Source organism: Accipiter gentilis, chromosome 6, assembly GCF_929443795.1.
Source record: "Accipiter gentilis chromosome 6, bAccGen1.1, whole genome shotgun sequence".
Taxonomy (NCBI): domain Eukaryota; kingdom Metazoa; phylum Chordata; class Aves; order Accipitriformes; family Accipitridae; genus Astur; species Astur gentilis.
In genome coordinates, this window is record NC_064885.1 from 30,079,181 (window position 1) to 30,107,121 (window position 27,941).

General features: G+C 53.1%; 2 protein-coding genes across 2 annotated transcripts; one reads left to right on the plus strand and one right to left on the minus strand.

Annotated features, from left to right (window-relative positions):
- Positions 1–2,731: 2,731 nt before the first annotated feature.
- On the minus strand, positions 2,732–4,112 carry FAM43A (family with sequence similarity 43 member A). Its single transcript, XM_049803579.1, has one exon. It carries the CDS (start codon positions 3,854–3,856, stop codon positions 2,768–2,770), a length of 1,089 nt encoding a protein of 362 aa, XP_049659536.1. The 5' UTR covers positions 3,857–4,112; the 3' UTR covers positions 2,732–2,767.
- Positions 4,113–14,792: 10,680 nt separating this feature from the next.
- On the plus strand, positions 14,793–27,937 carry LSG1 (large 60S subunit nuclear export GTPase 1). Its single transcript, XM_049803155.1, has 14 exons — positions 14,793–14,880; positions 14,962–15,079; positions 15,393–15,513; positions 16,105–16,191; positions 17,075–17,161; positions 19,226–19,286; positions 19,994–20,170; positions 21,377–21,802; positions 22,110–22,211; positions 23,016–23,168; positions 23,483–23,597; positions 24,164–24,243; positions 25,494–25,667; positions 27,004–27,937. The coding sequence occupies exons 1-14, from the start codon at positions 14,800–14,802 to the stop codon at positions 27,181–27,183; spliced, it is 1,962 nt and encodes a 653-aa protein (XP_049659112.1). The 5' UTR covers positions 14,793–14,799; the 3' UTR covers positions 27,184–27,937.
- Positions 27,938–27,941: the final 4 nt, after the last annotated feature.

Sequence of the window (27,941 nt, forward strand, 5' to 3'; positions counted from 1 at the left end):
AGAGCCTGCAGGTCCTACAGAGGCCTTTCCCAAAGCCCTGCGCTTCTCCCAGGCTGCCTCCCCATCAGCCAGCAGCAGGCTTTTCAGCTCAGCAAGAAGCTACTTGTTTCAAAGGAAAATCAGCAGCAGCTCAGCCCTTTACTCAAACCTGTTGCAGAGGAGGTCTTGCTCTCTCCTCCTCTCCTTATCCTAGGGAGATACTCCTTCAAACTTGCCATACAGAAAATATAATGACCACCTTCTCCTCCCATGCACTTGTTCTCATTTGCAGGCCCATGCATGCTGCTACGGGAAGGGCACAGCAGTTAAGCACACATGAATAACTGTGCACGAGCACTGCAGACATCTGTATGATTTTTTTTTTTTTCAATGGTTCTAGTATCAAAATATCCCAGGCATAAAGGGATTTGGACCCTACGTTTACAGCTAATGATCTGTACAGGCCTCTAAGGAAACGGCACAGTAGCCCTGCTAATGGCTTCAAGGAGAAATGCTTCAGGCCCTGGCTGCTGCTCGTGCTGCTCAGGGAACTGTGCTTTCAGCTCCTGCATGCGATAAAAACCTTTCCTCGCTGTTGCAGACATGATGGCTCTTCTGGAGAGAGGAAAGGCATTGACTGAGCTAATGCCGTTAACTACCTTTAAGCACACACAGAGGATGTAAAGCAAACACGGCCCGGTCATTCAGCAGCTGGGCTTAGCTCAAACCAGCCTGTGAATTTCTGGGCATGCCCTGCTCTTGGGGTGCTCTCTCACTGCCGGGCTCCAAGCGCTGCCTGCTCCCTCCATCCCAGGAGAGAGCAGGCAGTGATGGAGAGCCCTGAGCATAGACCTGGGGCACTTGTGAGCTCTGGGGGACTGCAGCCTCCCCCCCCCCGCCCCGCCGCAGGCAGGACAGCCAGGACAGCCTCACAGCCCCCACACCGGGGAAAGCACTGCAGGACAAGCTTTCCCCGCTGTTTCATTTCCCCCTCATCACCTGTGCCTTCCCTCCCTGGGAAAGGCAAGGGGAGCTTTGCCTGAGAAAGAGCAGCAGGATGGACTTTTTCTTTTGCAAGGTGTACCTCAGCAGTGCCAGCCCGAGCGTGCTCAAATCCAGCAGCGGCCACTGTCACCTGCTGCATCTCGCTGTCCATCATGGGCTGAGCGTGACCCGGGCAAGAAGGTGACCGTTCTGAGCGGGGCTCCCCCCTCTCACCATTACCCCTTCCCACGCAAACCACCCTGGCATGCCTCCCTCCTCAGACTGACTCACAGTGAGGCAATGGTAAAAGCTTCTCGCTGGTGCGGTGGCAGATTTTGCAATGTTTTAATGAGATATTTACAAGTTCAGAGGCTGGCTCCTTGCACAAGGAGTGCGGCCTGGCCCAGGCAGCTGGTTGGGCTTTTCATTGACATTCCTGCAACTCGCCCGATTGCAGCACAGGCACAGTGGAAAACATTTAGACATCAGAAATGCCAGATTAATTATCTCTTAATTGATACCTCCACTTGGGGACAAATGAAACCGGAACATCTCTACTGCCCTGGGAGCCTGCCACTTACAAACAGATTTACAGCTAAAAATACCTCGGCAGTCCCATGGCTAATCAACTTCGCTGCTTACCCTGGGTGAGGTTATGAAATTGTCACAGGCTGGCACTGCGATCAGAGGGACCAGCTGCAGCGGCAGTTCCCGAACGCAAACCCCGCGAGGGCTGCGCGGCGCTCCCAGCGCCCACGAGCGCGCTGCCAAGCAAGGGGCAGCTCGTCCCACGTCAGACTCGGAGCTGCACAGTTCGGTTTCTCGAGCCTGCGATCCAACCGGAGAGCCCCGACACGAGGCTTCTCGCATGTTCCTGCCCCTGTCGTTAAGAGGCTGGAGAGAGAAAAACCTCATCCCTGTGTCTTATAAGAGACCTTAAGTTCCCCGGTGCATTTTCCCGCAGTCTAAGATTTCCAGCTGGCTCAGGAATCACGCTCGGTGCTTGCAAGGGCCTTTCTGTGCAGAGCCCTCCTGCAGCTAGAACACATCCCAAGGGATCTCTTTCCCCCCCACACCCTCTCCCTGCAGGAACGCACACACAGAGAGGCCAAATCGCCACAGCGACCCGTTTCTTTTAAATTACTGTCATCTTTATTTTCTTCACGTATGTGCAAACAGAGGAGATCGCAATGGTGGTGTTCTTAAAAATAACAAAATGTATTTGCATACATTTCCCTATGTACAGGTGAACAGCCACAAGTAGAGTCTTCTTTTGCACAGCAAAAGATCTAGAGCATTGAGACCGGGGACAGGACCGGGGCCCAAAAAAAGGGTCTAACTTAAAAATAATAATAATAATTAAAAAAAAAATTCACAACAGTGCAAACCTCTCGGACACGACAGCACGATGGAGTGACTTTAATGGAGAAACCGGCGGGGGGGGGGGGGGGGGGGGGGAGCCTCTCGGATGTGAGATTTCTGACTGTAAACAAGGCGCAACACCTCCCTCCCGCCGCCCTCCCCGGGGAAAGCTATTCCAGGAATTTGGCAGATCTTCAAGGGCTGAGCCGGAGGTAAACAGCCCGCGGCCGCCTCCCCAACTCCGGCCGCGGCGGGCTGGGGCCCGGCTCCGGCGGCCACCGGCACCGGGCGCGGGAGGGGGAGGGAGGGGGGGGCGGCGGCCGCTCCCCGGGATGCCGCGGCTCGCGGGGGGGGGGGGGGGGGGGCCGGCGGGGCCCCGGTGCGCCCCGGCGGCGCCGCGCACGGCCGGAAGGGACCGCGCAGCCCCGGCGCGGCCGAGCGCTCAGCCGGTCTCGGGGTCGCCGGGGGGCGGCTGCTCGGCGCCGTTGCAGGGCGGGGCGGCGCCGTCCGGGCCGTTGCTCTCCAGGGAGGACTCGCTGCCCGTGCTCTCGCCGGAGAGCAGGCGGCGGACGCGGAGGTCGGCGCGCAGCGAGCGCAGGTCGTTGCCCAGGCTGAGCTCGCCCAGGTCGCGGAGGAGCTGGCCCAGCTCCGCGCCCTCGCCGCGGCCGGCGCCGGCGCGCAGCAGCTCGCCCTCGGGCTCGCCCAGCGCCTCCAGGATGTCCTCGCAGTCGCAGTGCATGGCCCGCTCCTCCTGCTCCTCGCCCAGCAGGTCCTCCGTGATGGAGCCCAGCTTGGGCGCGCTGCGGCTCCGCTCCACCGGCGGCTTGTAGCAGCACTGCCCGTTGAGCAGCTTGCGCAGCGGCACCAGCGGGATGCTCTGCTCGCCCACCAGCTGCTGCTGCTGGTGCCGCGCGTCGTCCCGCTTCTTCAGCCGGCGGAACTCGGCCAGCGCCGTGGCCGAGGTCTGGTAGAGCAGCAGGGCCATGGCCTTCGCCTTCTCGGGCTTGGAGACCAGCACGGCGTGGCAGCGCAGCATCACCGCCTTGTGCTTCAGCTCGTGGCGGTAGATCCAGGCGAAGACGCGCGGCAGGCGCGGGTCGGCCACGCAGTAGGTGACCCGGTGCAGCAGGTAGAGGTGGCCGGGCCGGCGCAGCCCCTTGTCCTCGGCGTGGGCCATGCGGATGCCCTGCGCGCTGATGGTCAGCTTCATCTTGGTGCCCTGCCGGCCCGCCTCGCTCTTGCTCCAGATCTTGCAGACGGCCAGGTCGGTGCAGCCCTCGCCCTTGGACTGGATGGTGGTGGCGTTGCCCAGGTAGAGCACGGTGTACGTGGGGTCCTCGCTGGTCACGCGGAATTTCCGCCGCTTGGAGCGGAACATGCTGCCCACGCGGTGCAGGGCGCTCTCGGGGCAGGCGCGGGCCAGCGAGGTGAGCGCCGAGTAGTGCACGCTCACCGCGTACCCCTTGGGCTTGCTCTGCCGCCGCGCCTCGCCCGCCACCAGCTCCACCTTGCTCCGCTTCCAGGGCAGCATCGCCCCGCGGAGCCGCGGCTAGGCGCCGCGCCGACGGCTCCGGGCGCGGGGGGGCATGCCACGGCGGCGGCGGCGGCGGCGGCGGCGGCTGGGCTGCCCGCCCGCCTCACATCCTTGCGGGCGGCGGGCCGCCGCGGCCGTAGATATAGGCGGGCGCCGGCGCTCCGCGGGCGCGGAGAGGGGAGGCCCCGCGCACCGAGGGCGGAGCGCCCGCTGCCCGCGGCCCGCCGAGCCGGCGGCGCGCTGCTCGCCGCCCGCCCGCCGCCGCCGCTCTGCGCCGCCCGCCGCGGCGCCCCGGCCCCGGCCCCGGCCCCGGCCCCGCCGCGCCGCGGGGCGGGCAGGGGGCGGGCACGGGGCGGCGCCAGCCCGCCCGGGCGGCCCCCCCCGCCCCCGCCGCTTTCCCCGCTCGCCCCGGCCCGCCGAGCGCGGCCCCCGGCCGCTGCCGCCCCGCCCGGGAGGGCGCGAGCGGAGACACCCCCCCCTCTTCCCCACCCCGGGGCGTCGTCGTCCCCCCCCCCCCCGGCGCCCGGCGCGCTCCCTATGGCGCGGCCCGCCCAGGGTCCTCCCGCGAGAGCCGTCCCCACGGCCACGCGTGGAGGGTGGGTGGGTGCCACAGCGCTCCCCTGCAGCCTCCAGCAGCGGGGGCGGGGCGGGGGGGGGGGGGGGAATGGGGGACAACCGGCAGCACAAAACCTCCCCAACTGACAGAAATCCCGAGGCGGCTGCGGGGCCCCCGACTCCGGGAGTCCCCAGGCCCCGAGAACCCGAACCCCAGCAGCCTTCATGGCCAGGGCGTGCCGTGGAGGAGTCCCACTCTTGCAACATAATCTTCCCTTTGATTTGGTTAGTCCGGCTCTGAGAGCCGAAGGGCCTGCAGCAAATAGAAGCTATTATGTATGAGTAATGCTTTGCTCTTTATTTATACGCAGCAGCCGACTAACAAGAAACTGTCTTGTAATTTCTTGCTGGGGTTGCTCGAGTACAGTCACGGACGTAATGAGAAAGTTGGTCTCCGTGTCGTTGCTGTAGCTTCTCGTGTCATGTATCGTAGCCTCTGCCAGAAAGAACAGAAATTCCAGGGCTGCAGAGAACGGCACTTGGTCAGGGTTTGAATCAACGCTTGACAAAAGGGGAGCGGTACGTACTCGTGCAGTAAAGTGTGTAAACACCTGCTTAAATTATGTGACAAATCATTTCTAGAGTTTGGATCAATTAAAACAAACCCGTGTGTCATTATCGTTATTACCATTCTTATTATTATTATTACATTATGCCATCTAGCAGATTACTTGGGAACTGCAAGTAACCACAGTGACCGGCGTAAAATTATCAAAATCGCTTGCCTGTTTGCTTACATTTCAAAAATGCCCCCTCAGTGGAGGGCAGCGTCGTCACCGCCATCCCCCGAGGCTGCTCAGCCACAGCTGGTACCAGGGGACGCCTGACCGCATCTATGGTTTCCAGAGGCTGGTGGTGGGTGTGGATCTGTAACACGCTGCATTTCCTGTCTTTGGCGGCTCTAGCACAGCACTTTTGCAGCGTTAGGAAGGCTGTTGCTGGCCCTGAGAAGTGAACGTGCTAATGCTCCCATTTTCCTATCGGAAAACTGCAGTCGGAGAGCTGCATGGGCCAGGCGCACACCGGTCAGTGCACACGAGCTGTTGCGTGGCTGGGGCAAGCTGGCCGGGCCCCTTGGTGTAAAGCTCAGCGCCCACTGAGATGCTTGTTTGGGCTCGGCACCGTGCTGAACCGAGCCCTCTGCCTCTTGGCTGGATGGTCGCACTCAAAGAGTTGCGGTCAATGGCTCAGTGTCCAAGTGGAGAGCAGTGACGAGCGGTGTTCCTTATCCACCAGTCGATATTGGGACTGGTGCTGTTTAACATCTTTGTCGGTGACATGGAAAGTGGGATTCAGTGCACCCTCAGCAAGTTTGCCGATGACACCAAGCTGTGTGGTGTGGTTGACACGCTGGAGGGAAGGGATGCCATAGGAAGGTTGAGAGGTGGGCACGTGCGGACCTCATGAAGTTCAACAAGGCCAAGTGCAAAGTGGGTCGGGGCAGTCGCAAGCACAAATACAGGCTGGGTGATGACTGGATTGAGAACAGCCCTGAGGAGAAGGACTTAGGGGTATTAGTGGATGAAAAACTGAATATGAGCTAGCAATGTGCACTTGCAGCCAAGAAAGCCAACTGTGTCCTGGGCTGCATCAAAAGAAGCGTGACCAGCAGGTTGAGGGAGCTGATTCTCCCCCTCTGCTCTGCTCTTGTGAGACCCCACCTGGAGTACTGCATTCAGCTCTGGGCCCCCCAACATAGGAAGGACATGGACCTGTTGGAGCGAGTCCAGAGGAGGGCCATGAAGATGGCCAGAGGGCTGGAGCACCTCTGCTATGAAGACAGGCTGAGAGAGTTGGGGTTGTTCAGCCTGGAGAAGAGAAGGCTCCAGGGACAGCTTATAGCAAGCAGCCTCCAGTACCTAAAGGAGGCCTACAATAAAGCTGGAGAGGGACTTTTTACAAGGACATGTTGTGATAGGACAAGGAGTAACGGCTTTAAACTGAAAGAGGGTAGATTTAGATTAGATGCAAGGAATAAGTTCTTTACCATGAGGGTGGTGAGGCACTGGAAGAGGTTGCCCAGAGAGGCTGTGGATGCCCCATCCCTGGAAGTGTTCAAGGCCGGGTTGGATGGGGCTTTGAGCAACCTGGTCTGGTGGAAGGTGTCCCGGCCCATGGCAGGGGCTTGGAACTAGGTGATCTTTAAGGTCCCTTCCAACGCAAACCGTTCTATGAAAGTCCTGCTGGGACTCCACCGGAGGGCAGGTGAGGGGCTGAGGTCTGCCCTGGCCAGAGGTGCTCAGCAGCAGCCCACCCCAACGGGGGGGGGGGTTCCCTGCTTTTGTCCCTGCCTGGCCTGCTGCAGGTGGGGTGCTGGGCACCCACTGGGAGCCCCCCCATGGCACTGTCGGTGCAGAGGGCAGGAGGGGCTATGTGCCACGCTGCAGCCCGTTGCAGACAGCTCCTGCCAGCCTGCAAGACCATCCCGCTGTGTAGCAGGGAGAGAAAGACTTGGGTTTGCACAGCTGATTCATTTCATCTCCAGAAGCATCCAATGTGCTTTTCCTTTGTCTCCTTTGTCTTGCAAGGTGAAAACAGAAGATGCTGCTGTGCACATAAAATAAATCCAGCGGCTTAGGGTGACATGGGATACCCACATGTGGTGTGGCACTCCCACAGTGCCTGCAGAGCTGCCTTCTCCCCTTGAGGTGTCCGGCTGAACTACTGTGCTGAGAGCCCGCAGGTCCCCACTCATGTCCCCAGACCCACACCTGCCCCGTGCTCAGCAGCTGCAACCTCCCTGAACAGTGCCTGTGAGCTGCAAGGCCGAGAGCAACCCTGGCTGCTCCTCTGAGACGCGTGGGCATGGCAGCCTCTCCGTGGGAGAGGGAGTTGCCTTGCCAAAGCCCTTCCTGCCTCCGGCTGTGGGCAGAGGAGCCCGTCCTGGGTCTTGGGCTGTGGCTCTGCAGGCAGTGTTTGCTGTGGGTGGGACAGAGCAGGCAAGGAGCCCCCCCCATGCCTCCCTGCAGTGCTGCCTCCAGAGGGAGGTTGTGGGGGGGGGTGGGTGGCACGGGTACACAGACACTTCTGGTAATGACTCCCACAGAGCTGTTGCAGAGCCATGCTGGGCCCTGCCATCCCAATTAGTGACCCATGTTCAGGAATGAAGACCTTGAATTTTCACAGCATGGCTCGCACAGGCTGCTGAGCCCCGTGCCTTTCCAACAGCCCTTGGGCATACATGTCTGCAAACCCCAGCGGCATGTAAGGTGAGGAGGAGCCCCGACCCCCTTGCCCTCCCCACCACCTCCCCTGCCCCCAAGTCAGCAGCACTTCCATTTCTGCGTCGCCTTCTCGGGGCGGAGGTTTCCTTACCAGCCCCTCAGAGACCCGCTGGGGGCTCCAGGTGGTGGTCGGGGAGCAGCAGCACCACTGGTATATCCACCTGCCTCCTGGCTGGCTGGAAGTGCAGCTGCAGGGAAGGCATCTTATGGTTGCAGCACTGCTCGAGGATGGAAACTGTCTCAGCTCAGTTCCTCACCATGCTTTCTCACCAGCTGGTGGGCCAGACCATCGCAGCCTCACTTGATTCGTTAATGGGCCCAATTAGCTTCAGGACTCTCTCTTTCCTGCTGTGTGGCAGCTGCTTCAGTTCTGGGCATGGAGGACCACCGCACGCTTTGGCAACAGAAGAGCACATTGCGAATCGTGACGGCGGTTCCCAAACGAAATGCTGACCCCTCCCAGTCCCGTGCTGGGCTGAGGAGTTGTACCGCAGTGTTTGGGTGAAGTCTGGCAGCAGGGAGCAGCCCAGTTAAGCTTGGGGCACCTGCCCTAAGCATGGGGTTATTCCTGTGATGTTGGATGTCTGTATTTCACTGCCAGGAGGAGAAGCTGAGGCATGATGAGATGGGAGCTTGCCCTGCAGGGCCAGGGCATGCTGCCTGGTTCCCATTGAGCACGAGGCTCCCTCCCCACCTGCGAGGCCAGCAGCACTCGTGCTGTGTAGGACATGGACGCTGGGGGCTTATCTGCACGGCCCTGTAGCCTGGGGGAAGCACAGCAGCCTGCTCTCTATTTATGCAATACCCCAGCAGCTACCGAGCATCACCTGCCTGCATGCACGTGCCTGGAAAGCTTGGCGAGGCGTGGGAAAGTCTGCAAGATACCATCTCTCCCCCGCGGCCCAGCCTGTCCTGCACCGGCAGCGCAGCGAGCGCTGCACTTGGCCCTTGGCAGACCCCCCTCCCGGTCCCGCTCCATCCTCCTCCTCCCCTGGCCGCTCTGGTCTGCGCTGGAGCCTGTGGTTGCATCCCACCATGAGCCCGTAGGCTCCGGGGAGCACGCTGCCCGGCTGGGGTGCAGACAGGCGGGCAGGTGCCCACCGCCTCTGTTGGAGGGGGATGCCAGGCTGCCCGTGCTGCTTGCCCCTTTACCACATGGGGAGATGCTGGGCCCTGCCTGATGGGAGAGGGTAAAACCCTGCAGAGAGCAGCCCTGCTTCAGGGCTGGCTTTTGTGCCCAGCAGCTGGAACTGGAGGTGATGCAGGTCTCCGGTTGGGGAGAGTAACGGGAGAAGGTGCTGGCAAAAGTTGATATGACAAGACCAAAATAATTCATGGGAATGTATCGATTTTGTCAGCGTATGAAAACATCCCAGGCTTCCTCTTCTCAGATAGCAATGGAGCTTGTTGTGTCGCAGCAGCCAAAGTGACACAGTCAAAGCGAAACATTTCAAACCGGCATTTCAGTATTTTCCAAAACAAAAAGTACTTCAGAGGCTCTGTAACTATGCTAAATGTCGAAGTTTCGACTCTTTGCTCTGAACTGGGACAAAGGAAACGCTGAACTGTCAGGATTTTCCACAAACGGAAAGGCTGAGCGGCACCCGGGCCCCACGGGCCATCGATGGGGGCAGGCAGGGTGCCACAGCCCCCCAGCGCCGCCGGCTGTCACCCAGGTCTCACCGGCAGTGGCTGCAGATGGCTGCCTGCTGCCGGGAGCTGGGGCAGCCTGAGATGAGTCGGTGGGGCAGGGGACAGCATCTCCCGCTCAGGGAGAAAGGTCCTTAACAGCCCTTACTGGATGCCTCATGCCGCCCCTGCTGCCTCCTGCCTCTCCGAAGGGAACCAGCAGCCCATCCTGCCGGCTGCCCTTCCCCGGCAGGGCTCCGGACGTCGGGGCTGGGGGCACAGGCGATGCCGGGGCGGTGCGAGGACCGCAGCGGGGTCCAGGCGGCGACGGCCCCGGATCCCCGCCGGGTGCGCCGAGGGCGATGCCAGTGCAGCTCGTGGTGCCGCAGGCCGTGGGCAGCCGCGGGGCCGGTGCCGTGCTGCTCAGCGGGGCCGTGGCGGTGGTGGCACACCTCCGCCGCGGTTGTTTTTCAGTCGCTGCGGGCGGCACACCCCGCTTCCTGCACCGGCGGCCCCGGTGCTTCCTGCGCCTGCAGCTATAATTAGGAGGGCAGCCGGTGGCCCGGGGGGTGCAGAGCCCTCCCTTGGGGGTCAGGGCACCCTCAGGGGGAGCTCGCTGGGCCAGTGGGGCTGTGCCGGGCAGCTGTCCTTCCGCCGTGCTGCCAGCCAAGCGGTGCGGGGATGGTGTTGGGGCGGCATCCTCCGCTCGACGCCCCGTCCTGGGGGCTGCCGCCACGGGGCCATCCCTGCCCGTGTGGAGGGGGAGCCGGTGCAGGCGGCGGCGGGCAGGGGACGAGCCTGCCCAGGCAGATCCGGCACACCGAGCGCTGGAGAAATCCCCTGCCTGCTTTGCGCCTTCAAAGGCGCAGGCAGCTCTCTCTAATTAACCTTCCCCCACCCTGCCAGGCGGGGAGGCGATTTTATCTTCATGGGGCTGGTGGAAGAAGCGGAGTCTAAAAAACTTGCCCGAGGGCCTGGCGGGGTCGGTGCCTTCTCAGGGCTCAGCCTTGGCCAGGCAGCCCTGCTTCAGAGCCTCCCTAGGGTGCTGCAGTTCCTAGAGGGGACTGAGACCTTCCCCAAGCCTTCACGGCTCCCCCTTTCCTACAGTGCCAGCATGCGTCTGAGTACGGCTGGAAAGAAGGGGGGTCAAGCAGCTGCTGTTGTGCATAGAGCAAAATTGTCTTGGTGTTCTTAGAGGGGTGCTTTTCGGGGGGGTGGGGGTTCTTAATGGGTCTGCTTGTCAGGCTGAGGCTGGCAGTACCACTGAATCGAGCATTGTGAGCCTACATGAATAATGAATAGCCGTCACATGAATATTTTAGAGACACAGTCCTGAGATCTCCCAGTGCTGCCTTGGAGGAAAATGGAGGAAAAGTTGTCCAGAAAGAACAATGTTTCCTTTAGGCAAAAATGCACTGGTGTCATTGACTGTTGAAAAAGAGCTGCTGCTGCTTCTAAATAATTCTTGGGATTTACATCAAAAACTGGAGCAGTGGTTTGGCTCCAAGGCAGAAGTTGGGAGGGAAGCCAGCCCTTTTGACACAAGTTGATGATTACAGTGCACTAGAAGGACAGCAGATTTTACTTTGTCTATGCAATGGTTTTGCAAGAAGTCCAAAAGCTATGGCCACCCTCCAAAGAGCCGGCAGCGCTGGGCACTCAGTTAACGCATTTCAAAGGAGCGGCAAGAGGTTTGGTGATGCACGGGGGGTGCTTGCTCTCCTGGGACAGCATTGCGCACCAGCCCAAGCACTGCTGTCAAAGAGCTGAGTTGTAAAAACAAGGCCCAGCAGTGAACGCTGTGTTCATTTTGCATATGCCGTGGTAGCTGCTGCATCGTACGGGAGTGGGCTGCAAATCAACAGGTTTGCTGGATTTTGCAGCAGCATGCCCCTCTCCTCTACACTCTCCTAGGCTGTCTACGCTCTTGACATGCACACACAGGTGCCAAGCCACCTCTGTATAGCTCTTGTGACAGTGTCTCTTCCTTGGTGGCCCTTTTCACTGCGTGCGATTAATCCACGCATAAATGTCTTCGAGGAGAAGCAGGTTGTGGTGTTCAGGTAAAGCCAGAAGAAGCCGATCTTGCTCAGGTAGGCACAGCAGAGCAATAGGAGTGGGATGAGAAACACTGCAATTAGAAATAGGCAATTAAGACTCTAGCCAAGGCTCTGATGTCTCTGTCACTCAGGTCATCCAATCTGTATCCCCTTCAGCATTGCTCTGCTCAAAGCGATCCTCGCTGTGCTGCTGGCATCAGCGGACAGAGATAATTCCTTAGTGTTTATGAAGCACCCAGAAAGGTATCCGTTGCAAGAAGGAGGGCAATTTGGGCATTTCTTCAGCAGACCCCACAAAGGTGGCAGAAAATATCTGCCGTGACTGTCCCTGGAGCGCTTCAGTCTGGAAATGGGGAACGGTGTGGGAAAAAAGGGCAACGTGTGGGAAGAATATCCCAATCAAAATGCACAGACCTTTGCTCTTCAAGTTACCCTCAGACCTCACTGCCCCCAGGATGCACAGAGGGTTGCAGGTGGTGGAGCAAGCCTGAGCCTCCTTTTCCCACCACGCCAGCACTTCTGCCTGTCCCTGAGCGTCTCTGTTTCCAGTTCGTGCCACCGGCCATGGCTGCCCGTGTCCCACGGAGGGCCACCGAGCTCTGCGCTCTGTACTGGTGGCTGTGTTGCCAGCCAAGGACACCGGCGGTGCCGAGGTCGCGCTGCCGGGCCTGCGCCGATGGGGTTATACGAGTGTTTTGCCCCTGGTTGGGCAGCCTGGGAACGGCACTGCGCGTGCCTCGGCTGTGGGGTTAGAAGTGCTGCCAGACCCAGGGCGTGGGGAAAGGCCGGGCTGGCTGGCTGCGCTGGTTGATGATTATGCAGTGTAGAAGGAAGGTAACTTTTAACTGAAGTACAAAAGAAATACAATAATGAGTACTTATGTTACTGCCTCAGTGCCCACATAAAGACCTGAGATGGTTTTATTAAAGGTGACTTGATTAAGAATGAATTTACTAAATCGCTGCGTGCTGTCTGCAGCCCACCAGCCTTGCACTGAAGCACCTCATGTAAATGAAAAGGTGAACGCTGAGTCCCCTTTCATCTGTCTTACTTGCCTTTAGGAAGCAAAGGAGGTGCCAGGCCAGGCTGGCGGTGGTGGCAGAGCCTGGAATGAGCATGGCAAGGGTTCAGACATACTTGGGCAATTTATGCCATACGGTTGCCAGCTTTGAAAAGGAGAAGAAAGGAAGAACTGCATCTTCTTAATGAGTGTTTATCATGGGCAGGCATCACGTAGTGCTGAGCATGAGAAAAGACCACTCCTGCCCATGGGGTTTTGCATGCTGCCATGCTGCTGGCAGCCAGCACCTGAAGTTAAGCTTTGCCTGCCTGTGTAGGCGGTACCTGTGTTTTCCGGGGATTAGCCAGGTTATTCTCCGATTACAACTGATGCACATTACAGAGTTATAGTCAAAAATGTCTGGCCTTAACCCAAGACCCATAAAGGAGAAATGGTTCATAAATCAGTTCGCTGTGCAAGAACAGGTTGAGTTGTTTATTAATTTAACCTTCTCTCCCATCTTGACCCAGACCAGCCGCAACCGCTGCTGCCAAAACCCGTTTGATGGTTCCCTGGCTGGGTGGGCAACGTCCTCTGTCCTGCAGCGATGCCCAGACTCTGGCTAGATTTTGGCAGCTACCTCACAGCACACCTTCCACCGCCGCATCCAGGATCCCTCTTTGTCACCGTCGTTCCTCGTATGCACTGTTTGCTGTGTTGGGACATTGGAGATTGGGGACAGCGATCCTGCATTGGGCTGGGTGTGTTACAGGGTGCAGGGGCAACCTCAGCCCCGGGAGCTTGCGGCTTTCCCCAGAGGGACACACAACCCCCCCGCAACCATTGCCGGCTACCGGGACAGGGTTTCTCATGCCTTGCTGCCGGCGCTGTTTTCTTCTCGGAGATAGCACCTGCGCCAGGCCGAACCGGCGAGCAAAACCGGCCCCCGCAGCCATCGGCACTGCCGTGGGCTCTGCTGGGGCTCGCAGCCCTGTGCGTCGCCCCTCTGCCAGGGCCTCCTGCAGCAGCACAGACCCTGGGGCGTTGTGTTTAGACGTGCCCCGGGTGTTAACGGTGGGGCTGGTGGCTGCTGTGGGAGTGAGGGGGTCAGAGCTGGGCTGGGGGATGGGAGCGTTGGCGAGGTGTGTGTCTGTGCTGAGCGCCCTGGGGATGGATGGACGGACGGGGGGATGGATGGATGGATGGGCAGGGCAGCATGAGGTTGGATGGATGGACAGATGGATGAATGGATGGATGGATAGATGGACAGGCAGAACAGTGTGGGGATGGACAGAGGGATGCGCGGATGGACGGGCAGGGCAGCGTGAGGTTGGATGGCTGGCTGGCTGGCTGGATAGATGGTTGGGCAGGACAGCGTGAGGTTGGATGGATGGATGGACAGATGGATGGGCAGGGCAGCGTGGGTATAGATGGATGGAGGGATGGAGGGATGGACAGGCAGGGCAGCATGAGGTTGGATGGATGGATGGACGGACAGACGGGCAGGGCAGCATGAGGTTGGATGGATGGACGGACAGATGGATAGGCAGGGCAGCGTGAGGTTGGATGGATGGAGGGATGGATGGGCAGGACAGTGTGAGGTTGGATGGATGGATGGATGAAGGGGCAGGACAGCATGAGGTTGGATGGATGGATGGACAGATGGATGGGCAGGGCAGCGTGGGTATAGATGGATGGAGGGATGGAGGGATGGACAGGCAGGGCAGCATGAGGTTGGATGGATGGATGGACGGACGGACAGACGGGGAGGGCAGCATGAGGTTGGATGGATGGACGGACAGATGGACAGGCAGGGCAGCGTGAGGTTGGATGGATGGATGGATGAAGGGGCAGGACAGCATGAGGTTGGATGGATGGATGGACAGATGGATGGGCAGGGCAGCGTGGGTATAGATGGATGGAGGGATGGAGAGGCAGGGCAGCATGAGGTAGGATGGATGGATGGATGGATGGACAGGCAGGGCAGTGTGAGGTTGGATGGATGGATGGACGGACAGACGGACGGGCAGGGCAGCGCCGAGATGGACGGAGAGACGCGCGCGGGTGCGGGCGGACAGATGGACGGGCGGACAGATGGACGGGCAGGGCGGCGGGCGGGCGGGCGGGCGGGTGCCGGACGGACGGTCCGCGGGCGCCCGGCGCGGCGGAGAGCCGGGCCGGACGCGGACGGCCCCGCGGCGGCGGGTGGCTGGCGGCCGCGGTCACGTGGGGGCGGCGGTGCCGGTGCCGGGGCGCCGCCCGGCGGCGGGCGCGGGGAGCGCGGGGCCGCCCCGGAACCCGCCTGCCCGGAACGCTGCTCCGCGGGCGGCGGGGTGCGGCGGAGGAGGGCGGGGCGGGCACGCGGAAGCGGGGCGGCCGCCCCGCGCCACTTCTTCCGGCTCCGGCGGCGGCATGGGCAAGAAGCGGGGCGCGGGGCTGGGTCGCTGCCTGCAGCGGCAGCGCGGCCTGGAGCGCCGCGGCGCCTCCTCCTGGGTAGGGCGGGGGGGGCCGGGGCGGGGGGCGCGGCGGGAGGCCGGGGCGGCCCGGGCTGACGGCGGCGTCTTGTCCCGGCAGCTGCACGCCAGCGAGGTGGGCGGCGAGCGCGGGCCGGACCTGCGGTCGGCGCCCGAGCAGAGCCCGCTGGAGGAGTTCCTGGCCACGGCCGAGCTGGCCGGCACCCGCTTCGTGGCCGGTGAGGGACGGGGACAGGTCCTGGGCTGCGGCTGGGCCGGGTGAGGGGTGGGGCGGGGGGTCCCTTGGGGACGGAGGGGGGTCCCTTGGGGCTGGAGGGGGGTCCCGGGGCCGGGGACCCGGCGGGGGGCCAGGACCCGTTGTGGGATGGGGGCGTGGGAGTGCGTCTGGGGCTGGCCGGGCAGGGGCCCAGGGGACAGGGTCTCAGGGGTCCTGAGCCAGGGGATGGGGTGGGGTGGCAGGGGCCAGCAGGGCTGGTGACGGGCAGGGACGGGGACAGCTGCCTTTGGATGACTGTCCTTCCCTCCCTGCAGAGCGGCTGAACATCCAGATCGTGTCTGCCCAGAGCCGCACTGGCCTGCTCACGGCCCAGGAGGCCCAGCGTGTCCAGCAGCTGCATGAGGAGAACCGGCAGTTCCTGCGCATCCCGCGAAGGTGAGTCCTGCAGGGCTGGGCCTGGTTCCCTCTCTGCCGAGCAGCCTCAGCCCCTCGGTGGCCGCAAGCCTGGGGACAGCCCTCTGCTTTGTCAGTTCCCTGGCTCTGGGGAAGCCACTACATAGCCTGCATGGGCCTGCTGTAACCTGCAGCACAGGTGCCTGCCTGCCCTGCAGGTGCTGCCAGCCCCAGCCCATCTGTCCTGATGGAGTGGGTTTCTTACTCAAAGCCTGGCACCGCTGGAGCTGCTGCATCCAGGCCACCTAGTAAGCCTTTCCAGAGCTTAGTGCTTGGTGGACAGAGAGAGGAATCTCTCATCTTAAATGCCCTGCAAATCTTAGCTCGAAAAAACAGCCTTGTGAGATCTAGCGTACGTAGGATAGTGTCCCCAGCTAGCGGAGTTTAGAAGGAACAAGGGAAAAAGGCGTACTTAAAGCTGCTGAAAACAGGTGCCTGCATGTCTGAACTATAAACATCTCACTAGAGCTGAATGTGTGGCGCCTGTGTTCTTTGTGGATGTTTATTGCAGTAATGTAACTGGTGTGCCTGCTACTGAGTGTGACCACTCCCTCCAAAATGTGCCTGTTACAGGCCGCGTTGGGATAGGACAACCAGTGCAGAGGACTTGAAGCAAGCTGAGAGGGAGAGCTTTCTCGAATGGAGGCGACAGCTTGCCCAGTGAGTATGCCACTTGTGTCTGGGTAAGTAGCTGGTGGCATTTAGAGACACAGGAAGCAGTGGGTTGTGTTTATCCTTGCTGGACCAGTAGAATTAATGTCTTGTCAGTATCTCCCTGTACTTGTTCTGGAAGGCTGGACGTCCCAGCCACAGTCCAGACACATCTTTTTGGAGAGCTCTGCAAAGCTCTCTTGTGTGTGCATGTTCTTGTACTGTTTACAGTTACAATTCTTCAGGATGGAGTGTGATGTTCTGCTTTTGCCTGTGAGGTGGAGGAGTGGTGAATGTGTCTTCTAAGAGTAACAGTGCTGCTCTGAATAGAGTGCAGTGCTGCCAGCCTGCGTACAGCAGCTTGTGCGGGTCTGGTGCTGGATCTGCTGGCCTGGAGAATTAGGTGGTATCTGCTCACAGCTTGCAAACCCACGCTTGCCGTGAATAAAGTTGTTCAGGTCAAGGGTTGCATAGAGTCATTTCAGGTACCAACCCCAAGTTCTGGTTTTTGTTTGTTTTGTTGTTTTTTTTTCCCCAGGTGATACTCGATTGAGTAATAACTGCTGGCATTTGGGATAAACTCTGTGGTTTATTATTGTGGCTCTGAAATTTCATGGGCAGACTTTTAATGAGTTTTTGCTCTTTCCATTGTTTACTGCTTCTCCATTGGCATGATCAGGAGCCTTTGCGACACCACTGAACCAGTGCCACTGACGCCAGTTTACCCAGGTGCTTGATGTATTTGCAAAACTAGTAGAAATAGTATCTATATATGAGTTTGATTTGATAGCTCTCTCTGAAACTAAAGCCTCCTGGATCTACGGATGAGCTGGTGGTGTGGTTATTGCTTGACATGGGCTAAACAAGACATCTTTTTTCTGTTTTGCCTTAGCCTTGAGGAAGAAAAAAAGTTAATTCTAACCCCATTTGAACGAAACTTGGAATTTTGGCGTCAGCTTTGGAGAGTCATTGAAAGAAGGTAAAGTATATCACTATCTGCTTTTTAAAACTCCTCTTTAATGTGTTTTTCTGAATTTAAGCTTTTGAGTCAAGCTTCAAGTGTCTGAGCACAGGAAAAACAATTACAGTTTTGTATTGAAGTGATCAAAATGCGATGTGAAGAACGGCAGCTGCTTAGTGGTGCGTGCTAGCTCTCAGCACTGTGATTCTGCAGGCCGTCTGCTGCAAGTCCCTGATGATCCTTCAGATGCTGCTGCTCCTGGCCCCTTTCAATAACTCTATGTGGGAGGCCTCTTTTGAGAATGTGTCTTTGAGGTCTTTTGCCAAGACTTACCCTTTCCCCTCTTTCTCAACCACACAGCTGCAGCCTGACGTTCAGGGGCAGGAGGCAAGGGAGATCAACTAAATAATGTTGGGAAAGAAAGAGCCTCTTGGTCTTTGGCCTCTTGCCATGCAGAGAAATTGCAGCAGTGCACAAAAGACAACAGCCTGTCATATCACAGAAATAGCTTTGTTTGCTCTGCTGAGCTGTAATACAATAGGAGTGCTATCTGCTACGTTAATCTAACTGGGGCATTTAATTTCACTAGTAATTAATTTTGAGATCATCTCATCTGATTTTCCTAAAATTGAAAAATACTTCACCAGTGAGGTCATGGTGAGCTAGTCCTTTCACAGAAGTGGCTTTGTACTGGGTGCTGCTGGGCCTTTGGCTGGAAGAGAGCTGGGTCAGAAGCATCCGCTATAGGGTATCATGATGTGCAATGTGAGCATATGATGTGTTTTGAGGTGGCTGTAATGTGTTATTAATGCTCTTCTGCTGTTGTTGGAGCTTTTTATTTCATGTAGAGTGAGGATGCTGTCTCAGAATTGAATGAAAAAGTCATCCAGTCCCTTACCTTGCCAGATAATTTGATCTGTTGTCAGCCTTTTCTTGTGTTTGTTTTAAACTAGCTCCCAGCTGTGTGATTTGGTAACTTCTCTGTATCCCATCCGAGTACCATGGTGTCACCTTTCTCTCATATTGATCTTTGAATTTCCGTAACTGTTCAGTACCTCTTTGTACCCATGTGGCTTATTAAATGACTCCCTTGGGGGGGTTATTGATTTATTTTATTTTTTTTTTTAATATGTAGCCAACTGCCTAGTGAGGCTTGAAATTCTTTTATTCAACCCGTGGTGTTCTCAAGCTGTCCTGAGTTAGGAGAAATCCCTGTCAAACAAATAAAATCAGCATGTGGTCCACCAGTATTTTAAATTACCTGCCTGAAGAAGTTCTAGTGGAAGAGGCTGTAATTAAATTTTCCCCCTCCTTTTGAAAAAAGCATGGATACCTCTGGTGTCTGAAGGCAGTACATTTAATTTGTATGTAGAACTGATGAATCTTGCTCATATATGTGGTAGCAACCTGGTGTCTTGATTTGGAAGCTGTTTCCTAAAAGCATGCTTGCAAGGCCTTGCTTGCATGGGGGACCAACATGTTTTACTGGAGTCTAAGACTATTCTTTTGACTGTTCTATGCTTTTTGTGACAAGAAAAGCACAAAGAAAATTCTGAAAATGCCTGATAGAAAATGCTTATAATCTGCAAGTCATTTGTGGGAGACTTTGTAGATCTTCCTCCATGCAGAGGGGACAACAGTGTTCCAGAATATCTTGCTGTGTAGGAAAACCACCTCTTCTTCCTCTCTGTAGCCACCCTGCTACAGTTTGGGGATGAGAATAGACAGAAACAAAGTCATGTTATCACAGTTTTTAGTAACATTCTAAAGGATAGAATACCAATACTCTGGTTCTTGCCTGCTGAGTGTTTCTGAAGGGTAGAGGGATTGGCAAAACTCACATGCTTCCTTTCCCCTTGCTGGCTGTACAGGAGAATTAGCCAAGTGAGGGAGAAATACTGTACAGCAGTACTGGCTTGTAGCATTAAGCATGGTTCTGTTGGGGTATGTGGGATGCTGAGATGCTTTGTTAATTCAGTAAAGGTACTTAGTAGGATAATACAGTAACATGCTGTGCCTTGCTGCTTTCTTTGAGGCAAGGTAAGAAAGAGTACTTTATGGGGCTTTCTTTTATTTTTGCAGTGATATTGTAGTCCAGATAGTAGATGCTAGAAACCCCCTTCTGTTTAGATGCCAAGATCTGGTAAGTAAACACTTTCTTGAATGTTGTCTTCATTATATTTCTTAGAGTTCATATGATTTGTTTAATACATTTAGCCACCTCGAAGCTGTTGTGCCTAACTGGATACCTTATTTATGCAAGTATTCTGGCATCAAACTATTTTTCTTCAATGTTTTTTGATATTTCACACAGTGTTGCAGATTTAGAGGCAGTTCTGCAGATGTTACATTGCAGATATTATATTGCTTCTCATTACCCGCTAGAATTCTCTGCACTTAAAGGAGTTGTTCTGTTTAAAAGCACAGTGGAATAAAAATGGGTGAGGTTTACTGTGCTGGAAGCGAAAGATCAGGAATTATTGAAGTGATAACTTTGTAATGATAGTTTATAGAACACTGTACATCTATGAGATATGAAATTGCTCAAATAGTTAATCTTTAAGGGTTTCTGCTGTGAGGTGCTGATTAATATCTTGTCATGGCTCTAAGCAGACAAGGTGTTTGCACATGTGGCCAGAAACAAGCTGTATTGCAGTAGTTGCATGCTCCAATTTGTTCTTGTAGCTTTCTGCTAAACACCAGTTCCATCTAGCCCAGGGGATGGTAAGCTTAGCTACAGTTGTGTGGAGCTGGATGGGGTAACTTGTCTTGCTGCTCTTGTATCACCTTGGGAAGAGGAGGAGAAGTCCAAACCAGAGTATGAACTGATCCTTCTCTTGTTTTTTTCAGGAAAGTTATGTTAAGGAAGTCAGCAATGACAAGGAGAACATGATCCTGATAAACAAAGCAGATCTGCTGAGTGAGGAGCAGCGGGCTGCTTGGGCACAGTTCTTTGAGAAAGAGGGTGTTAAGGTGGTGTTCTGGTCAGCTTTGGCAGAGTGCAGACGGCTATCCGGAGAAGCAAAGGTACTGTAGATGGCCAGTTTCAACTGGATATGCGCTGGCTGCCTGTGATAACTTGCTTTGTAATTATGCTTGTGATATACTTGAGCGCCTTTCTAGGAAAGGCACAGTCCTTGTCTCAAGGAATATTATTCTAAGGACCGATGCGGTGTAAACCAGCATTTTAATGATTGATTCAGAGGCAAAAGTGAGGAGAGTAAAATGGTGAACAAAGTGGTGTGCTGTTCAGTCGCTGTTCATAGTGCTTACGATTTCTCTTTCAAGGTTATTGATATGATAAATAATACTAAACTAGAAGGTAAATTTGTTCCTTAAGGCTACCTATGAGTAGCTACAGAAACAGGCCTTGTAGGTCTGTTCGCAAACTCTTAACTGATTGGTAGAATTGGAATCCTTTCCAAGAGGGATGCTGTGAGGGTTGTGGTTATCTGTACAGAAGATTTTTCTCTTCTGGAGAGGGGAGATGTTTCTTAGAGAACCTGAAGTACCTGAGAGCCTTTCTTTGCCCAGCAGAACAAACCATGCTGCTGCCCCAAGTTACAGGTTATCAATAGATGGCACCCAAAAATACCAAGTCTGTTCTGCTGGTTTACAGTCCTTGGATAAAATGTTTTTACCGATTGATTTAAAAGCAAGACTGAAAGTGTTAGTTCTGTTTTCTTTTTTGGAGAGAAAGGTCAAAATACTATTGTTATGAAAAGGTCTTCCTTTTTGAATGTTTGCAGGGAAGAAAAGTAAAGAGTTGAACTGAAAACAAGACAGCTTGAAATTATTTTAATGACATACTTAGACCTGAAACAAAATGGCTTTGTGTTCTGAACATTTTCAAAAATTTACATTCATTCCTATTGCTAGGAACACTTTAATTTAAAAAAAATAAATAAATTGCTGGGCTCTGTTCCTGCTGTGTGTAAAGATGCTGTGGGTACGCGTGCGTTTAGAGTTGTGCTTCTGGAGAGAAACCTCTTAATGACTTCACAATGAAGCTGACAATGTCTCTTGGAATACTTTTGCCATTCTCCTAAAATGGGTTAGTTGTTTATGCATCCTGGTTAAGACCCCTGAAAAACCTGTGTGATGTAAGCAGTGAATTGTCAATCCTTGGGATCTGGCTGATGAAAACACAGTTGACTGTGCTGCAGCAACTGCAGTCAACAGCAAGACTTAGTGTTGTCTTTGCATTTCATCTATGAAATACTGTTCACACAGGAACTAGACACTGAAGATATAGCAGAGGACCCGAGTGATTCTGAGGATGAAAGCTCCAGTCAAGAAGATGATGACATAGCACAAGATAGCACAGAAAGCACATCCTCAGGCAGTGCTTTGCAAACTGTAAACCAAGTTCTGATTAGTGATGATGAGAGTAGTGATGAATATGAAGACTGTGAAGAAGATGAAGAGGAGGCCTGGCAAACCTGTTCTGAAGATGAAGATGGGGACAAAGTAAAAGCTATTGCTCCAGAGAGGATGGAAAGCAGGACTGATGGTGCTGCAGTGCAGCATGTAGTACAGGAGCAGAACAGGAACATCAGGAACTTCAGCCATCTGGTACAGAGAAATGAGCTGCTGGAGATATTCAAAACCATGCATGATGGATCAAGGGTGAAGAATGGGGAAGTAAATGTTGGGCTGGTAAGTTGGACTTAGTGCTTAACTGGAACTTGCTTAATCTAAATTTTAATTCCATATGCCTTCCATGGGAAAAATTAATCCTGTAGTCTGACTTCCTATAAGGGTAAAAAAAAACCTAGTAAGCATAAGTCACTGAGGGTTTTGTGCAAAGATTAATTCTGAAGTTCCTGGAGCCCAGCGTTCCCCGCTGCTTGCCTTAATTTTTTTAGTAAGTTTTATTAAAGTACTTTTGTGTCAGAGCCCTGCCAGTCTTCTGGCATCACCCTGCCTGATAGCACTGTTACCATTCCACTTCTTTGTCTTCTAGGTAGGTTACCCTAATGTTGGCAAAAGTTCGACCATCAACACAATCCTTGGAGATAAGAAGGTGTCAGTGTCTGCTACGCCAGGCCGTACGAAACACTTTCAGGTACTGCTAACAAAGAGCATTGATCTTGTCCCCCCCACCCCCCTTGCCCCAGTGGAAGAGAGCTTCATTATGAACTAGTTGTAACCAAGTGGACTCACTGAGAACTCTGTTTGTCAACCTGAACTTTGCCCAGCAGAGTTTAGGTTGGAGAGGGGTGGGCTTGATGTATATAATTTTGGAACTATAGTTCTTGCCTCCAAACTCTTGCTGCAGTTTGAGAGCCACTCATGGAAGCTGCTGTGCAATGGGAGATATTTTCCATCTCCTGATTTTAAGTAGCTTGGCCCTTCTTTTCTGAGCACCAGTTATGAGGAGAGAACCTCTGAAAACTTAATGCTCCTCTGAATAGCTTAAGGTCAGGCTTTCAAACCATCCATCTCGTTCACAGTCATTGCTGTGAATAAGTCTAATTATGCCACCATTTTTATATTGATCAAGCTCTTAATTTTGAGGTAGCAACTCCAGTGCTATAATGAGCATTATGGATTTGTACTTGTGCAATCTACCTGTTTCAAAAGGTCCAACACAGTTAAAGGTTTGTGGAATGTTTTCTCCTCTCTGAAGATCTTGCTGCCCCCGTCTGGACACCTTATTTATGAACTTTGGAAGTGCTGCTGTCTTCCACATCAGATTTCCTTAATTCATTGGCTGGGGCCAGCAGGGCAGATGTCTGTTGTAGTAGAATTTCTGCTTATTCTTGTTTGCATCCTTGTTCCATCTATGCATTTGATTTTTTTAATTTTTTTTTTCTCCTTCATGGACACTGACTTGCCTTGGTGAACTCATCGGTTATTTATTGTGTAGACCCTGTATGTGGAGCCTGGCCTGTGCCTATGTGATTGCCCTGGTCTGGTGATGCCATCTTTCATCTCTACCAAGGCAGAAATGATTTGTTCTGGAATTCTGCCTATAGACCAGATGAGGGACCATGTCCCACCCATTTCTCTAATATCCTTTGTATGAGGTTTGTGAGAATGTCTGCAAGTGTTGGATCTGGAGTATGCAGCGTAACGTGTTCCAGCCCTGCTAGGGGCACATGTGCTCACATGTCGAGGGCAGTGGGGACACACATTGGATGAAACAGCCCTGCTGTGTTGGTCTTTCCCCATCTCATTTCAAGTTTATCTTGTTGTCAGACTGTCATCGTTTTTCTGGTTTGTGACAAAATCTAAAAGTCAGTCTTAATGTGTGCTCTTGGAGTGATGAGGGCAAGATTACTTGTGTAGCTGAAAATCACCAGGTGGTTTCCTTCACTAGCTTACGTTTGCCAGCATATCCCACGAAACATTTTGGAAGCAACCTATGGAATAAATATCATAAGGCCAAGGGAAGATGAGGATCCAGATCGAAAACCAACAGCTGAAGAGCTGCTAACAGCATATGGATGTGAGTGATGATCCCTTTAAAACTTAAAGTTAGGCCCAACTCAGGCTTGTCGTGCGTTGAACCTCTCCATTAGGACTTGCCCTCCTCTCGGGAAGGGCCTTTGTTAACAGCTAATCTCATGTGTTTGTTGCAGTGGTGCTTGGCCAGTTTTGTCTGACATGTAGTGATTGTGTTGAGGATGCTGAAATGCCTTGCCAGTCTGTGTAGTGTGCTGCTCTCATTCTTTTAGATACCTCCCATCAGCCGTGTCTTGAAGAATGCAGTGAAGGTTTATCTCCCTTGTCTGATTCTCTGATCAATTAATCTTCTCTGGCCTTAAAAATAAAAAAACAGCAGGTTTTCTGGTGGTAGGGAGCTGTCAGCTCTCATCATTCCTTTCAGATTAGGATGCTTCTGCAGTACCTCTACAGTCATCAGTGTTCCCTTTTTTCCCTGCTTTCCCCAACAGAAGCCTCTTTCTAAGGGAGTTTTTTTGAGAAAGGACACAAACGTACAGTTAGGCAGCAGAGAATAATATATTAATTCTCTTGTACTGACACAGAATGTACTTTGGATTTGTCTTCCAGACATGAGAGGCTTTATGACAGCTCATGGACAGCCAGACCAGCCAAGATCAGCTCGATATGTGTTAAAAGACTATGTCAGTGTAAGTGCTTCCTGCATCTGGGTTTTCTTGCCTGCTAGGAGGTGATTTGAAGGTTTCACTGGAGCATGAAGGAGCACAATAAAGTGAACTTTATTTCTCTGGATAAAATCGCCATATGTCAAAATAAACTTTAAATGGGGCTATTTTTATGTTTTAAAAGAATACATTGAATTTCTCAAGCTGCTTAATCTTAAAAAGATTGCTTAAAAATATGGTGCTAGCTAAATAAATTATCACATCTCTAAAATAGGCAGCAGATATTCAGAAAACAAACCCGTATTGTATAGTTGGACCAGTATTTGGCACTAAGGACTGTAGTTCTGGGTTGTAATACTGCATGCTTCTACAGCACATCTTGGCAACTTATTGTGGAGTATTTCTTAATAGGATTGTTGTCATTTAACCCCAGATGGCAACTAAGCACCACACAGCTGCTCACTCATTCCTCCCTGCTCCCAGTGGGATGGGGAGGAGAATAAGAGGGGAAAAAAAAGTAAAACTCCTGGGTTGAGATAAGAACAGTTTAATAACTAAACTATAATAACAACAGTAGTAATAAGAAAATATAATAATAATTGTAATGAAAAGGAATATAAGAAAAAGAGAGAGAAATAAAACCCAAGAAAAGACAAGTGATGCGCAGTGCAGTTGCTTACCATTTGCTGACCGATGCCTGAGCAGTGATCTGCCCCTGACCATCTCCCCCCTGGCTTATATACTAGACATGACGTCACATGGTATGGAATAGTGACCAGTTTGGGTCAGCTGCCCTGGCTGTGTCCCCTCCCAAGTTCTTGTGCCCCTCCAGCCTTCTTGCTGGCTGGGCATGAGAAGCTGAAAAATCCTTGACTTCTCAGTATAAACACTGCTTAACACACTGATGTGTCCAGTTGTTGCTATCAGCATTCTTCTCCTACTAAACCCAAAACATAACACTATACCAGCTACTAGAAAGAAAATTAACTATCCCAGCTGAAACCAGGACAAGGATCCTCCAGTACTCCTGAGAGTTTTGCACTGTATTGTTTGCAGCTGGACGTAGCAAGTAGAAATAGAGGTGGAACAGTACTTTAACTTGGAAGTTGAGCCAGTTGTTGCCTGGGAAGAAAAATAAAGTGTACTGATAGTTAGACTGCCAGTGCGAGCCCCTGGACTTCTAGGGCCCTTCTTAAGTTTGGAGTTGTTTTCTTACCTCTCTGGGTCTTTTTATGAGGATTTTTGGTAGTAACTGTATCCCATTGCTTTCACAGGGGAAGCTGTTATATTGCCATCCACCTCCTGGCATTGACCCAAATGATTTTCAGCACCAGCATCAAAGATGCCCAGAGAGCAGAACTGTGCAGGCCAGTGGACAGGTGAAGCCTGAGAAGAATACCAAAGCAAAACAAATTGAAAATGTGGTGGACAAAACATTTTTCCACCAGGTAAGTTCTGGAGGGGATTTGTTCTAGGAGTTACTACAGCACTGGTGTGTCATACTGGAGAAAATAGCTTTGAGAATGGAGGGGTGCTGGGTTGAGTTAGTGGTGTTAGATGCCATTGGCATCTGCAAGTAATTTCTGCCCAAGAGCGCTCTGCTCTTTTTAATATCTCCTCAATCACTGGGAATGTCCTAGTTGAAACTCAGAGATAGCTGATGAGGTGCACACAGTTGATTTTGAAAAGGTCAGCAGGGTGACCCCTCATTATTATGGGCCTAACATCAATCTTGAGCAAATGGCAGAGTGACTGGGAAGAAGGACAAGGAAGGAGGGTGGTGTGACACAGCAACTGACCAGGAACATGGTTTTGGACTAACAGGTCCTTCAAACTAACTTTCCTTTCTTGAGATGATGTATTTAGGGGTCATGATAAGCTTCTTTAAGACAATTGATTTAGTACTACATGGTTGTTTTGACTCAGAATCTGAAATCAGATGAAAAGAACACAGAAATGGATTTAAAATCTAATTGAGAAATCTCAAAATTAAGTGGAAAATGGGAATTTCTCTTAACTTGTATGCTTCTTGTTAGGTCCCACAGGGATCTGTTTTGCCCCTACGCTGCTGAAAAAATTTATTAATGACTTGTAATGAAACGTCAAATCCATAACTGATTAAGTCCACGTACCTGACAAAGATCAGAACAGTGTTTAGCAGTGAAGAGGATGGGTCATAGGATAGTGTGATCTGTTCTGCTTGGTTAGCTGGATATGAACAGTGTTTGTTTCAGCACAGCTAAGGATAGTCATGCATTTTGAAAACAAGGACTTAGGCCCTTTTCAAAAAACAGTGAGCTGTTTCGGAAAACTATGACCTGAAAAGAATTTTTGGGATTACCAGACTCTTCTTCTGGCTGCCCAAAGTGCTGGCACGAGCTGTGAGCCCCAGCAGTGCTACCCACGCTCCAGACTTGAGCAAGTTATTTTAGTCTCTAGCTTTCACAGATGCCAGATTTATTTGCAAAGACAATTTGTTGTGTGCAAAGCAGAAACTGTGAGAATCAATCCTAGCGCCGTAGCTAATGTCTGTCAGACCTCAGTGTCTTGTCAACACTCGGCCTCTGCTTGCAGAGGTAGGTGCTGAGGACCTGGCACAGTGAGGCATGGCTGCAGACAGAACTGGAGTGTGCTGGCGGGCTTTGACTTGGCTGTGTGGCCTGACCTTGTCCCCAGCTCTTGATGAGTTTGAGCTTGCCTGTGTCTGGATTTATTAACATATCACAGTTCCTTGTGGTTAAGTATCTTCTCATTGGTCACTGGTGATTATGTCTCTTCTTCCAGGAGAATGTTCGTGCCCTGATGAAAGGGGTCCGGGCTGCAATGGGATACCGGCCCGGCAGTGGCCTCGTGCCTGTGACTACACCCAATCCTGGCAATGTGGTAGGAAAGCCCTGGAAAAAACACGGAAACAGGAACAAGAAGGAGAAAATTCGCAGGATCACTAAGCACCTGGAGGCTTAGCTGTGGCACCAGTTTCTGGCCTTTCCAAGGCAGGGACTGCACTGTCCTGCAGGCTTGAACTGAGGGGAAAAAAAAGGATAAGTGGGCGTTGCTAGCTCACCTGGGAGCTCCGTGCTATGGATTGGCCTTGGCAGGAGATAAGAGTGGGCCCTGATAGTTGGAGCTCATCCCTTCTGAGAACAAAAGAGACCTGGCCATTCATGTTATCTGGAAGCCAGCCCAGACACTTGACTGCTGCTGAAACATCCTTTCAATGGGAGCAGATGGAGCCGTGCGAGAATGTTTTTTCCTTCCATAAAGGATGTGTTTTATAGCTGTTGGGATCAAAGCAAGCCCTGTAAAACTGACTAAAATCTTTAAAGAGTTGAATTTCAATGAGTGATGTTTGTTACATTTTGAGACACTATTGCTCCTATCTTTTTTTTTTTAAAGCTTGTTTGTTGATTTGACAGAACACTTTAATATGTGTTGAAAAATGAGGTAAAAGGATCTTTATTGCCCTCTTCCTTCTCTGCTATACCAGCCCTATTCTCTAGAATCCGGTACTGAAACCACTCCCTATTTCCCAGTTTAAGGCAGAGCAGAGCATGGCACACTGCAAGGAAAATGCTGCTTTTATGTCCTTCACACTGAGCTGGTATCAGTTGTTTTTCTGTGTGACTTCCCATTGGTATTTTAAAACATTAGCTCCGCATGACTGGCCAAAAATCTGGTGCTAATTTGTCCTTAAATATATTTGAGATTTTACTTCCTATATG